This window comes from Phaethon lepturus, unplaced genomic scaffold, assembly GCF_000687285.1.
Source record: "Phaethon lepturus isolate BGI_N335 unplaced genomic scaffold, ASM68728v1 scaffold20950, whole genome shotgun sequence".
Classification (NCBI taxonomy): domain Eukaryota; kingdom Metazoa; phylum Chordata; class Aves; order Phaethontiformes; family Phaethontidae; genus Phaethon; species Phaethon lepturus.
The window spans coordinates 11,643-24,201 of record NW_010511471.1 but is presented as its reverse complement, the minus strand read 5'-3'; the positions used below and the strand labels follow the sequence as shown (position 1 = coordinate 24,201).

Sequence of the window (12,559 nt, the reverse complement as noted above, 5' to 3'; positions counted from 1 at the left end):
TTTCTGGGTACTGAACTTCCTGCTGCAAGGGAAGAAGTCCAGGCAGGGTCCTTTTGTTGGGAGAGCCTGGGGCTGAGCTGAAGGGCACTGGCCCCAGTGCTTCCCCTGTGCCGTCAGAGGATAAATCACATACTAGATAGAGAAATGAGGTCCAGTGTTTTGTCAGTTGTACTACTGGAGAGAACCATAGCTCCCCAGCTTCTCTCACCTCGCCTTGCAAATGAGCACGTCTCCTTTGTCCCGCCTGGCTGTGATTTTGCATGAATGTTGCTTTCCTGAGGTGGCTTGCCAAGAGCACGACTGATGATAATCTTTTTGACACTAAAGTGATAGGTGGGATGGAGACCAGAAAGGAATTTTCTAGCGCACCAAAGACACTTGGGTAAGCAGCCTGTGAACAACTCAATTTGTGACTGCCACTGGTGGCATGCGAAGCAGTGGCTGATAAAGGAGGTCAGTGTTTTTAAAATACTGTAGCTGGATATGTAATTGAATGTCCGACTGCCTGACATTTTTGTGGAAAAAATATCTGCAATACACATCTTCTGGACTGGATCCTAGATGTCTTTTTTAGAGCTCTGAAAGCCTCAGACATAAAAAAATCTCAGATGCTTAAGAATGAAGAAAAGGTTTGCCGTTTTGCTGAAACTTCAGGTTTCTCCTGCTTACTAAACTCCAAGAGAGGAAATCCCAGGGAAGGGGCTGCAGGGGAAATCACCTGAGGGGGACAGTGTGGCCGGCTCCTGCGCCTATTAAAAGTTTCTTTTGAGCCCTGGAATTTCTGCTACGCTTGGTCTGGTTTTAATAACAGCCTTCGCAGGATCATAGGAAATTGACTCAGAAAATGGGTCTGAGATATTAAAAGGGGAAAAAAAATAGTTTTGAGGAAGAGTTCTTGTGGAAACTTGAGCTTTCTCTGTGACTTATTTTTGAACTGGGACTCTGTCTCTGACTGCTTTACCACCATTTTCTGCAATGATTCCTTGAAGTGTCAGGATCTCTCATATCTAGGGAAATAGTTTAGCTTCCTGAGAAGAAAGTTGTATTTTTAAAGCTCATCTAGCTTTTCCAAAGGAGCATTTTTTTTGCAGCCCCTGTCACTGTCACATGGAGCTGAAAATCCCGACATGCTGAAGAAATATAAGCTTTCTATTTTCTCCTGTTCTGCCTTAAGATAAAAAGATCATTTTCAGGGCTAAGAGTTGGACTGTCTTTTTCCAATGAATGGCTAAGCACACGTTTGCTTTGGAGAATTGTGTACATTCTAGTGAGATACAGCCCCTGCCTTTAAAAAAAATCCTTTTTTTCCTCAACTTTATTAGCATTTAATCGAAGGAATTGTACAGAAATGGTGATGTCTCGGCATTTTCTCACTGTTCCTTGCTTAACTGTACAGGGAAAGGAAAAGGGTTAGGGGAGCAGGAAATAATTTTCTTCCTTGCTTCGCTCTGATTCTAAAGCTGTTTTGCGTTATGTGCTCTGAATATTTCTGTAAGGAAACAGAAACTATTTGCATGATACATGCCTCTTTTAATTAATCCCACTTGAGGTGGGTGGATCTCTCCCAGCAAAGCCTGTGAGTAAAGGCCCCTGGCTTTAAGGGCTTGATGCCAAAGCATATATGATTTGTGAAATATTCCCCGCTGCCAGAATTTAGATTATTCCCCCTCTCTCTTGAAAGCCAGCAGTAGTATTTTGAAAGAAAATGCAGCTGTGCGCTTCCTTCGGTAAAATGGCTTTAAGCAGGCTCTAGAGCCACTTCAGCTTACCATGATGTGTGTTTGCCTGCCCGTTTGGAAAGCCTGATCTTGACCAATTTTAGTTCTACTGTGGATGCTTTGATTTATGGCTTTTAAATGCCGTAAATGGGATTCTTAGCTTTGCCACAAGGCAAACAATTGAATTGGAAATGTTTTTCTCCTGGCAGCAGAGCCCATGGTGTTAGTGAGGGTGGGAGGGTGCTCTCCTTTTCTCTCTGCTCTGCAGTGCTACTGTGGATTCACGAAGGCTTTCCCAACCAAGTACTGGAGATCATTACCTGCTTTGTCATTAAACACACATGACCCTGTGTGATGTGAGACCCAGGGACCTGGTTAAACAGGGCTCTTGAAGGGCTGGACCGTCCACTCAAGCAGGCAGGACCATAAATGCTCTCAAGCATGTGTTTGTCACCCTCAGGCATGCTGGTGCTCAGTCCCCGGGGGCTGATGATGGTCTTTACATGTGAGGCAAGCAGCAGAGAGAGAATTCACGTTGCGCTGTTCATGAACAGTCCCATACTTTCCCTATGATTTACTTCAACCCACAGCCAGCCAGCATGGAAGAGGTGATGGCTGCTATGCAGCTACGTTTTATTATGCCACTGAGGCTAATTACATGACCCGTTGTGTTTGTAACTAATCTACGTTGTAAGCCATCGTTATGTATTTCTGCCAACCCAGCACAAAAAAGTACTTATACTTGACAGTAATTACAGTTAGAAATTTCCAGACAAAGCCAGAAGCACTGCAGAAAGCATCACTGCCTGACGTTTCCTGGTTCGCAGGCTCTGTACTCAACTCTTTGCCAAGTATCAACCATTAAGTAAGTCTTCTCTGATGGATTTTTATGGATTAGAATTCTTTGGAAAGATTTAACGTAGTGTCTAACCCTGTGCATTGCATGATAAGGGGATCCCTTGCAAAAATTGCACGTGATCGTCTGATTAAATCTGTCATAAGGCATAGGCATATAAGGCCAGAAGAGTTATCCTGCCTTAGCCTGGGAATCTCCTCTCTTCTGAAAGTTTGCCTCGCAGCTGTAAAAGTTTACTACTATATTTTTTAACGGAATATAAATAATAATCAAGTAGCCATTGCATCAAACTCTTCTGGCAGGATGGATAAGTGCCCACCTTAAAGCATTTGCATGCTGTGTTGGATCGTCTCAGTCTGAACACCCAAGTAGAAGAGCACAGCTCCATCCAATGATAGTATCCATTTGTCCTCTTTGAGTGGATTTTCAGTGAAGGTTATATTCAAAAAGTATAATCAGCAATTAGGGGCGTTTCATGCAAGCAGACAGACACGAGTGTTATCTGAAGAGACTTCAAAATCCTACTGAATTTAAGCGGAAAAAGAAAGCCAAAGAATAACTAATTTAATTCTGCATTTCATGTCTGTGATTAAAAGAATATACAGCTACATGGGTGATGCAAAGCCAGAGCCATCACAGGAAGGGATACTGCTCTTACATAGTTGGTACGTTTCTAATTCTGCCTGTCCAAGGACCCCAAAATCATGAGACTTATGAGAATATCAGTTATTCTTTCTGTGATTTCTGCTCTGGGGGAAGACACCTTTGTGTAATTTTTTACCAGTCTAATTTACATTTGTTGTTGTAATGCACAGCCAGTGCACAGCCATCCTTTTGCTGCTGGCTGCTTTGAGCAGAAGACTCCACTTATCTTCCCTTATCTCTTAGAAAAGAGTTCTGCTTTTTCCTCTCCTTCACTGGCTCCTTTATCACTATTTTGTTTTCTCTTTTTTCTGCCCTTCCCTCATTGTCCCTTTCTTGACCATCCTGTTTGCTTCTTCTTTCACCTTCTCCCTTCACTTGGTTTCCTGCCCAGGGCATTTGTCTCCCTTCCCCATGTATTCTTTCCTTTCCTTCTCACTGTCTTGTCTTGGTTTCTTTCCAATTTATCCCTTCCCTGGCACCTTTGTAAATCTGTCTCCTGCTCCTTGCTTTTCTGTCATCTTTTAAAGTTTTTCATCCAGTTTTCAAACCATAAAATGCAATATTTGGCAATCTTTCTTAACAGCAGCCTGGTGTCAGTGGCTGTGACAACCATTAGAAACACTAGCTACACTACTTCAGGCAACCATACTGCCATGTGCAAAAACAGTTGAGGAATACTGGTCATCTTACCCGGGGTCATCTTGCAGCTTCAGTCCTAATAGAAGCCATGAAAGAAGTAGCATTCTGAAGGAGGATAAATATTGGAGGGATTGCCCAAAAAGCAGGTCACAATACAACAACTCTTCTGGTTTTATTATAATTCTGCAATACCGATCGTACATGAAATTTGGAACAGCATTTGTACAGAACTGATTCTTCAGCTGCCTGAGCTGTAATGCCATGAGAGATACAGGAAGGTTTCCACTTGTGCTCCAGGAGCTTCACTGATTGCTGCCCCTAAGAGGATGGCTTTCTTCTAGACTAGAAATAGGATTTTGTTCACTGCCTTCCTTCATATACCTCTCCTCCAGACGACTGTCCTGAAGGATCCAAGTAAAACGAAGTTCATGGGATGTCAGACATTGCAGCCTAGGTACTATATCTGCTGCCACTGACTCTAACTCCCATCAGCATCTCCATTCGCCAGCCAGCGGCAGGCTCTCCGCATCATATCTTCAGAGGTCTAGGAGCTTTCTGATGGGCAATACGCTATGACAGTTGAACAAATTTGAAGAGTCACTTGTTCTATGTGGACTGTAGGTTTGTTCTTATTTATTGTATCTCAGGTAGTTTTGATCATCTTTAGTATTGTTCCTGAGCTACTTGCTCCTGCCTTATTCAACAAAAATTATTTTTAAAACAAGGTGAACTAGGAGAGATCCATTTGATTGGGACTGTTGCAAATTACTTTCAAAGTTCAGCAAAGTGGATCAGGCTGGGAAACAGCTCTTCATTACTCTTACTGTAGACCAGTCCCATGTGATGGGGCAGGGTAAATAAAAATGATGCAAGAGAGAGGAAGACAGAAAAAGAAGGAACCTGAAAACAGTTGAAAGAAGTGATTCCGGGATAAAGATGATGGTTGTGAGTGCAGTCTTCAAACACAGTTGAAGCCTGCTTTGGGAATGTCAGATGGTGAGCTGAATGAATAAGTAATTTATTCTGTTAGGTATTTTCAGCAAAAGCTTTTTTTTTTTTTTTTTTTTCTTCCTTCGTCTTTTTTCTCTCAAGATACTGTTAGTAGAAGGAAGTGGGTTTTATTTTTAGCGTCTCTCAACTTGAAAAAGGAAAGTAGAATCAAACAATAGCAAATGTTGTTTGCCAGAAATACAGGAACGTGAAAATGTGTTTTGTTACCCGTAATTATTTAATGCCATAACGAGTAGCTTAATAACAGTTGCCATGAAGGCTCTGCAGGATTAGAGCAAGGATGTTAAGCAGGCAATTTCTTCCCTTGTTTGAAAGAGTGGGCAGAATAGCAGAGCATTTCTAGCCTTCCTTATGCTAGAAGAGAAAACGTATGACAGCAAATAGAGAGAAAGCAGTGATGATTTGAACCTCCTGAACCTGCAGGCCTCTTGAAAGGCTCTCCTTGAAACTCTCCTGTCCCCTGCAAGTTGTATTGGATCGTTAGTCAATGAGGGCACTCAATGGCTACATTAACAACAGTGACACTGATAATCATGCCAATTGTCATATTGGACAAGAAGAGGTGCAACTCCAGCTGGAGGTCACAACCAGGACGTTTGCTCCCGTTCTTGCACCAGGGTAAGTGGAGAGACACAAAAATGCAGAGGAAGGTCAAGGGTGAGCAGGAAGGACAAACAGAGTAGTCAGAAGTAGATGTGGTGTTCAAAGACAGGGTACGTGATTCACATTGATGCTGAAGAGTACAACTAAACACAAACCAATACACAAGACACAAGCTACTATGCAAAGATACGATCTTCCTCCTGCTGACTTTGTGGCCCTTCTGTTCTCATCTTCTGCTGTGGACGGATGAAGGTAGAGCAGCATTCTGAATGTATCACTCAACATTCCCAAAGCTCTCTTCTTCCACTGGCAATTTTGACAATCTTGACCATCCTGACCTAGGGTTTCTGAAGGGTTGGGACAGTCCTCCACTAATTTGTTGCACACTTGCTAACTTGATGTGTTCGCTGCTGAAGGGCAAACAAGAACACACAGTTTGTCACGAATAATAGTCTTTCTTGGTTGCTCCATTGAATTAATTTTTTTGTTTATTCGAGCTGAGTTTTCCATATGACACATTAATTCCCTGAAATGACCAATTTGAAAATGCAACAGACACATAAACATGAACATATTTGTATGTGTGTGTGATAGACGTTAATTTATGATCATCATACAGAAAATGTAGCTTGAGTTGCAAATAATAAATTAATCTAGTGCAGCATCATATTTTGGACCTCTTTGCCTATGAAAGGAGTATCTGTATTAAGTTAAATCATGCACAGTGGAACCTCAGTAACCCTAATGCTTTGAAACAGTATTAGCATTTGAGTTAATGGAGATTTATATTGCTGCAGTGTAGTGGTGGCTAGTGGGAGGATACATTCTTCCTATTCACTCTTACTCTTTTGTTTCTTTCACTTAAAAGATACAGACATCAGAAAAAACAGCATAATCTAAAAACTTTAACTTGCTTACACTTAACACAAAACTTCTTCCATTGACAGAATATTGTGCAGCTGGATCATTTGAAATAGTGAGGTTCAGCTATATGCATAGCTGTGCAAGTATCTGTCTGTACAGTCGCAGCATGCCCGCTACGCTTTTGTGGAGCCTGATACATGTGTTCAGCTGGAGAGCTACTTCAGAACTCGCAGCATCCTCAAAATCTGTGCTGTGTGCCTCAGTGCTTCTGTCCCTGACTTTCCCTCCAATAGCAATCCTGTGGGCATGCTAACTAGAGACATTTCATGTTTGACAAAATTATATTTTTCAGTACAGAAACAACCGTGAGAAATTTTCACTCTCTTGGACTGTTACTTACTGGTCCCTTGGGGTAAGGGACCATCTCAGACAGAATATCTCAGACAGATATTCCTCAATTGCTTTTTCCTTTCGTCACCACTGAGTGCTGTTTCACATTTCTTCCATAATCATCATTGCCTCCTGATTCTTGTCTGTGATTGCTGCTTTACTCCTCTTAATCTCGTCACCCTTTTACTGCTTTCTCTACTTTCTTATGACCTGTGTCACTAGTATCACGTGCGTTTCCTCCTCTTGGTTCTTGCTTCCACTCAAGATCCTTTCTCCAGAGTTGATGTTCGGGAGACTCCACAGTAGCAATGCTGCATCTGCTGTAGGCCAGGAAAGGTTTTAAGTATGCATAGACTGTAGACTAATTAATCAGGCCTACAAACCATGTCTTGCCTCTATTCTTCAACCATGATTGCTAAAGTAGTTTCACTTCTGGTTTGGATTTTCTTCCAAATCCAGAGGCTGACGGAGGTCAAGAAGTACCGTATAAAAGTTAGGTAGGTTGATGTAAGAACTGTGAAAAGTAGAAGCTAAGCCGTGTGTGTGTCTCAGGATCTTACTGAAACAGAGAAAACTGTATAAAAATAAAATGAGTCAAGGCATTATAACTGTCCTAAGAACAAGCTACTTAGTCCCTCTAAATAATCACCCAAATGAGAAACTGTATTTATTCCTCACCTGAAGCAAGTCACTCTTTTATCCACTTACTGTAAGCTTCACATACAGATTTGTATTGTCACCTAAAATAAAAGTTGCCTGCAGTCAGACTTAAAGCCACTTAGAGATTTTGTTTAAATATTTTCTCGTTAAATTCTGCAAAGACAATGTCACGTATCAGGGTACTCCAAGAGGGCTGCATTATAGGGAAACCAAGATTGTGGAAAAGGGAGAGAATAACGGACTTTTGTTTACAATTTCAGATCTATAGGATGTATCGTAAAATATAGTTATGTGCATGCCTTCCGCAAGTGTTCTCTGGTGGTCACAAGCAAACAAGAATGTAAAATGTAAGTGGAAATGAAAGCCTTTTATTTAGAAGTACGTTAGCTGTGCTCCAAGAAGAGAAGCCATCTTCTTCGAGCGGGGCCTCCCATGGTAATTACAGCCATGCTTTACTGAAAGCATATTTTGTGGACTCCGCGTGGGGAGCGATAGCACTTCTCAAAAGGCAAATGCTTGAAGAGCTCCCATATGTTTCTGATCGAATTTTAAGTCTAGACTCGCTTTATTTAGTTCCTTTTGCTCTGCATTTGCCTTGCTAAAGCTTTTAGGAGTTCTTTTAGAACTGGAAAAATGGCGGGTGCTGCTTAGGTTAAAAATAAATGTAAAACTTTTCCTTTTTTAAAAAAGTTTTTGCATGGGGGTAAGAGTTATCCTCCGTTCAAAACCCCACTGAGCTCTTCAAAGGAGAAGTCCCTGCAGCAACATCAGGGAGTTATTAAATACATACTTAGTCCACAATTTTCATTGGTAAATTCTTTAGGTCTGCTTAATGTGTGCTAGTTAGAAGAACTGATTCTTTCTGCAGACTCGTTTACTCAACCCTGGGGACCTATGATCCCCTGCCCCTTTAGCACTAACTTTTACAAACGCTGTTTCCCTTTTTTTAAAAAAAAAAAACAAAAAACAAAAAACACACAACAGACTGAGCAGCCTGTTAAAGGGGCCAGGCAGCAGGACTCGGCCCCAAAACTTAAAAACCCCGCTGAAATGTTGGAGACAATAACCAAATCGGAATTACCGCAGCAGTGACATTTTTATAAGAAGGAGCTTTCTATGAATCGGGAGCCGCCTTTTGGGGCCTGGGAACAGCTCAGCACTGCGAACGCACCCCGGGCTGTCGGAATCGGTCCGATAACGCAGAGAAAACACGGTTCATGCCGTCTCTACCACTATCATCTTCTGGCCTCAGACTAAACATTTAATTGGGCTTAGTCACATATTTACTCACTGACATGGCAGCTAGTGTGGAGCAGGGATCTGGGGGAGGCTGTTTTTCTCTGGTTTTCCCCTGTTCCAGTCCACAGGCAGGCTGGAGCTCCCCCTGCTGCTCTGCTCTCCAGGTTACTGCCCGTTTGCTCCGCATTTCTCCACATTTTGGAAGGTCTGGCAGTGCTCATTTATGTAACCTTTGCTCAGAAAGCGATCGTGCCAAAATCATGCAAGGCTTGCCTCAGACCTGTGTTTTTCAGAGGTGCCCGCAACAGAGAGGAAGGTGGGACTACATTTGCAAGGAGCAGCGCCGTGCTTGTTGCTGGCTCTGTTATCTCAAGGTGGTGGTTTGGGTGCCCAGGCCCCTGCACCCCTGCATCCCCGGGAGCACTTGCACTTCCGGACACCGCTCCGGGTGTACAGGAGGGGGAGAGGCAAGAGACCTGTGGGTTGGCCTCTCCTCCTGACTTTGGGGGTGAGGTTTCTTTTAGGGGGAGCAAACAGTCTGAATTCTACTCCCAATGTAAAAATTGTCATGTAATGACTTGTCATCTTGACAGGGAAATCTAGTGACAGGCCATTTTTGGGCTTGTCCTTTCCCTCACTTTGGCTTAAGCTTCAGCTCCTGCCAATTGTTACTGTGTGCCAGCGGCTAATGAAGCTGAAGTCTCTTCCCCAAGCTGAACCCCTGCGCTGTGCTCTGCCCGTTCCTCTCCCTGCGTTGCCGGCACAGGGAACCAGAGACTGCCCAGGAGACTGTCAGCAGTGGGACTAGAGGTGAATGGTGCTTTTGCAGGTCTTTTCCCAAGTGCTGCCTTTTCCCAAACATCTGCCATTCCTCTTGGAAGGCACCTCTGATTTCCAGGGTGCAGCTCCCACTCCTCTAGTCACGGTGCGCAAGGTTAAGGAGCTGGAAGGAAGCCCCATGCAACTGCACCATCACAGGGGCAGAGGAGAGGGGCTGCAGCTAAGGAGAGGTCCGCCTGTTCCCCACGTACATCCCTACCCGTACTTGTTGGGAAGACAGACACAAGGGTATGTATGCAGAGCATCCCAGATACACACGTCTGTCTCCACCGGGAGGTATTCATAGCGGGAACTGGTGTTGGAGAACTTGGGCCGAGGGGTCCCTCGCTGAGCAGCGTTGCCTGCCGGGCAGTGCCGCAGGGAGAACAAGGCTGGCGCGGCTCTGCCTGCTGCGTGCGGGGCGAGGGGACAGGCAGCAGCGTGGCACCACGCCCCAGGCCCCCGCAGCGGCTCCTCGTCGGAGAGGGTCCTCGTGGGGCGTATCGGCTTCTCCTTGAAGTGGGACTCTGAAGTGGAAAGGAGAGCTTGCTGGGGTGTTTTTCTGTTCAGGTCTGGACTGGGTGTGAATGAAAATCCAAAATAATGGTCAGAGTGCAGTAACAGCTCTGGTTCAAGGAGGAAATGGGGGCTCAGACCTGATTTTGGTTCAGGTTTGGTTTGACTGATTATATCCAGGAAATCCTCCCACTGTGCTCTCCAGTTTCTGATCCTGCTGGACTAAATAGCAATCTGACTAAATTACATTATTTGAATCCAGTGTGCTGCATTCAACCTGGTATTAAAATGCATGCTTAGGCTTATATCTTTTAAATTTGATATGAAGACAGCTGTATGCATTTTCCCTTGTTTGTAAATTGTATACACATGATATGATGTTTTCAGTAAGCGCTAAACAATGCAATGTGAGGCATTTCAACAAAGGAATAATTTAATGCAAGCCAGCAGAAATGCAGAGCCTTAGAAGTGGTTCTTTATGAAACTACAAATTTTGGAAATGGATCCAGAAGACCTACACTGGAGCAACACAAGAAACAATAGTTAACACAGTAACATTTTTTTCTGTAACAAAAATACACCATGAAGAAATTATATTTTGCCTATTTTTTAGCTTGTTGATTTACTTGAACGCTTCAGTTGGCATATTTTGTATTTGTTGCATGTTAGGGATTAAAATTCTCATTTCTTCACTAAAAGAGAATATTATCATACAAGATGCACTTTGAGCCAAGCAATGCTTTTTTTGTCAAGTGTAAATTTGTCTCATATATCATGTTCCAGTTCAAAGAAGACTAACACATTGTTACATCCTTTTCATCTTCTATTTAGCTCTAACAGAATGAGACAGGTTTCCTTTGTTATCTTCTTCAGAAACAGGACCTGTTCCCACTCTCACAGGTGGAGGACAGCATCAGAGAGGGCTGTACGATTTGACTTAATGAAGTCTGCTGAAGCTGGATGGGAACTGGAGAGCCCTTGGCTCCCCACCTTGTTCAGATCCCGGGTTCACGCCTCTCTTAGAGCAGCTGTACGCTCTTGTGGTGATCTGGGCTGAGTTCAGGAATAAAGAGAGCTGGTACTTCCCGATAAAGAAAATGGGGAGCAAAAACACTGTGCAAGAGATGGAATAATTGCAGCAACAAAACCCTGCTGGAGGGTGCTGAATAGCTAGCTAAGGGTGCTGGCTGGCTGTGGGGAACAGTCTTTTGGGTATATTTACACAGCGCACAGCAGTGCTGGGCAGAACTGTCTGAGCTAGGGCAGGCGCTGGAGGCCGGACAGGTATCGTCATCTCAGGTTCTGCACAGGCTTTGCTCAGTGGTGGGGTGTTTTAGGCCAAGTGGAATGGAGTATTAACAAAATGCTCTTTGTAACTAAGCGGATGGAGTTATCTCCACACAGCATTGATACGAACCACGTACCCTAAATACAGGCAAAAACAAAAAAGGCAATTAGGCAGCTACGAGGGAGAACCTGCCCACACCTCACTACCTATCCCTGCTCAGCCTGGACTGCAGGGAACGTGCTCAGGGATTGGACTGCTGCTGTCCAAGTCTTGCACTGTGGTCTCTTATCAGATGACGATGCAGTCCAAAGTGAAATGCCAGGGGTTTGCAGTACACAGGAGCCTGTGCTGAATCAGCCATTTGAAATAGGGGCATAAAGACCCTTATTATTAAAGACCTCCCAAGAAATCTGGGACTCCCTTAGCAGTTGCTGGAGTTGATAAGAGGGACACATTAGCGGTAAATTAATGAATCCAAAAGCTGTAGCCACAGCTATTGTTTTCATAACTGGCCATTGATGTAAAGCTTGACATTTGTGCCTCAAATTCAAGCACATTGGTGTGGTTCCAGTTGGCCCAATGGTGCAAGAAGCTGCAGGTTTTTCTGCTTCTGCAATCAGCAGCTGAAGTCGCTGCAGGCCGTCTTTCCTGAATCCAGCTGGCCACTCTGAAATGTGCCTGTAAGTCCACTCTGTGGCTGTCCAGGCTGGGACTGACCCCTGAGAAGACAGGAATGATGATCCTCTCCTGATGGTTTCCGTGGCACAGGAAGGTAACTGTGTGTGGACAACACCCAGGCTGTGGACCAGAGAGAAGAGCTGTCCGATGCGTGAGAGAGCTAAGGCACAGTTTTGCACGTGGCAAACCCATCGCTTTCTTCCTCATTGTGGCTGCTTAGGGCTGTCACGCCTCGGTGTACATGGAAATAAGATTGTTGTGTTCAGGTGCATGTTGCATGTTCACGTAGCGACAGCAAGAGGTGCCAGGTTCGTTCTCAGTGTTTGTGCTTATTGTTTCTTCTCTCTTTCTCTCCAGTCGAAGACCACCCCCTTCACCTACTCGACCCACTGTAATTCGTCCGTTAGATTCATCCCTGTTAGACTAAAAGAAGTTTCTGGCATGTCATTCATTGTTAACCAAATATGTGGAAGCAAATTGCTTGATAACTGTTGCAATAACCAATGTATAGTCGCATGTATGGACATTTATAGGCAAGTAACCAGTTTTACTGATATACTCTCTGTCCATTCCGCATTGTTTATGAGGTCTTAAATGTTTTGGGAAGGTCTGTGCTGCCTTGACTTTTCCTTT

At 43.9% G+C, this 12,559-nt stretch overlaps 1 protein-coding gene across 1 annotated transcript in view; it reads left to right on the top strand.

The window, feature by feature from the left end:
* DNM3 (dynamin 3) overlaps window positions 1-12,353 on the top strand; it is a 172,359-nt gene extending 160,006 nt beyond the window's left edge. Inside the window, exon 22 of the mRNA XM_010284144.1 lies at window positions 12,284-12,353. Coding sequence (XP_010282446.1) covers window positions 12,284-12,353 — 70 coding nt within the window. The remainder of the gene's footprint in view (window positions 1-12,283) is intronic.
* Window positions 12,354-12,559: the final 206 nt, after the last annotated feature.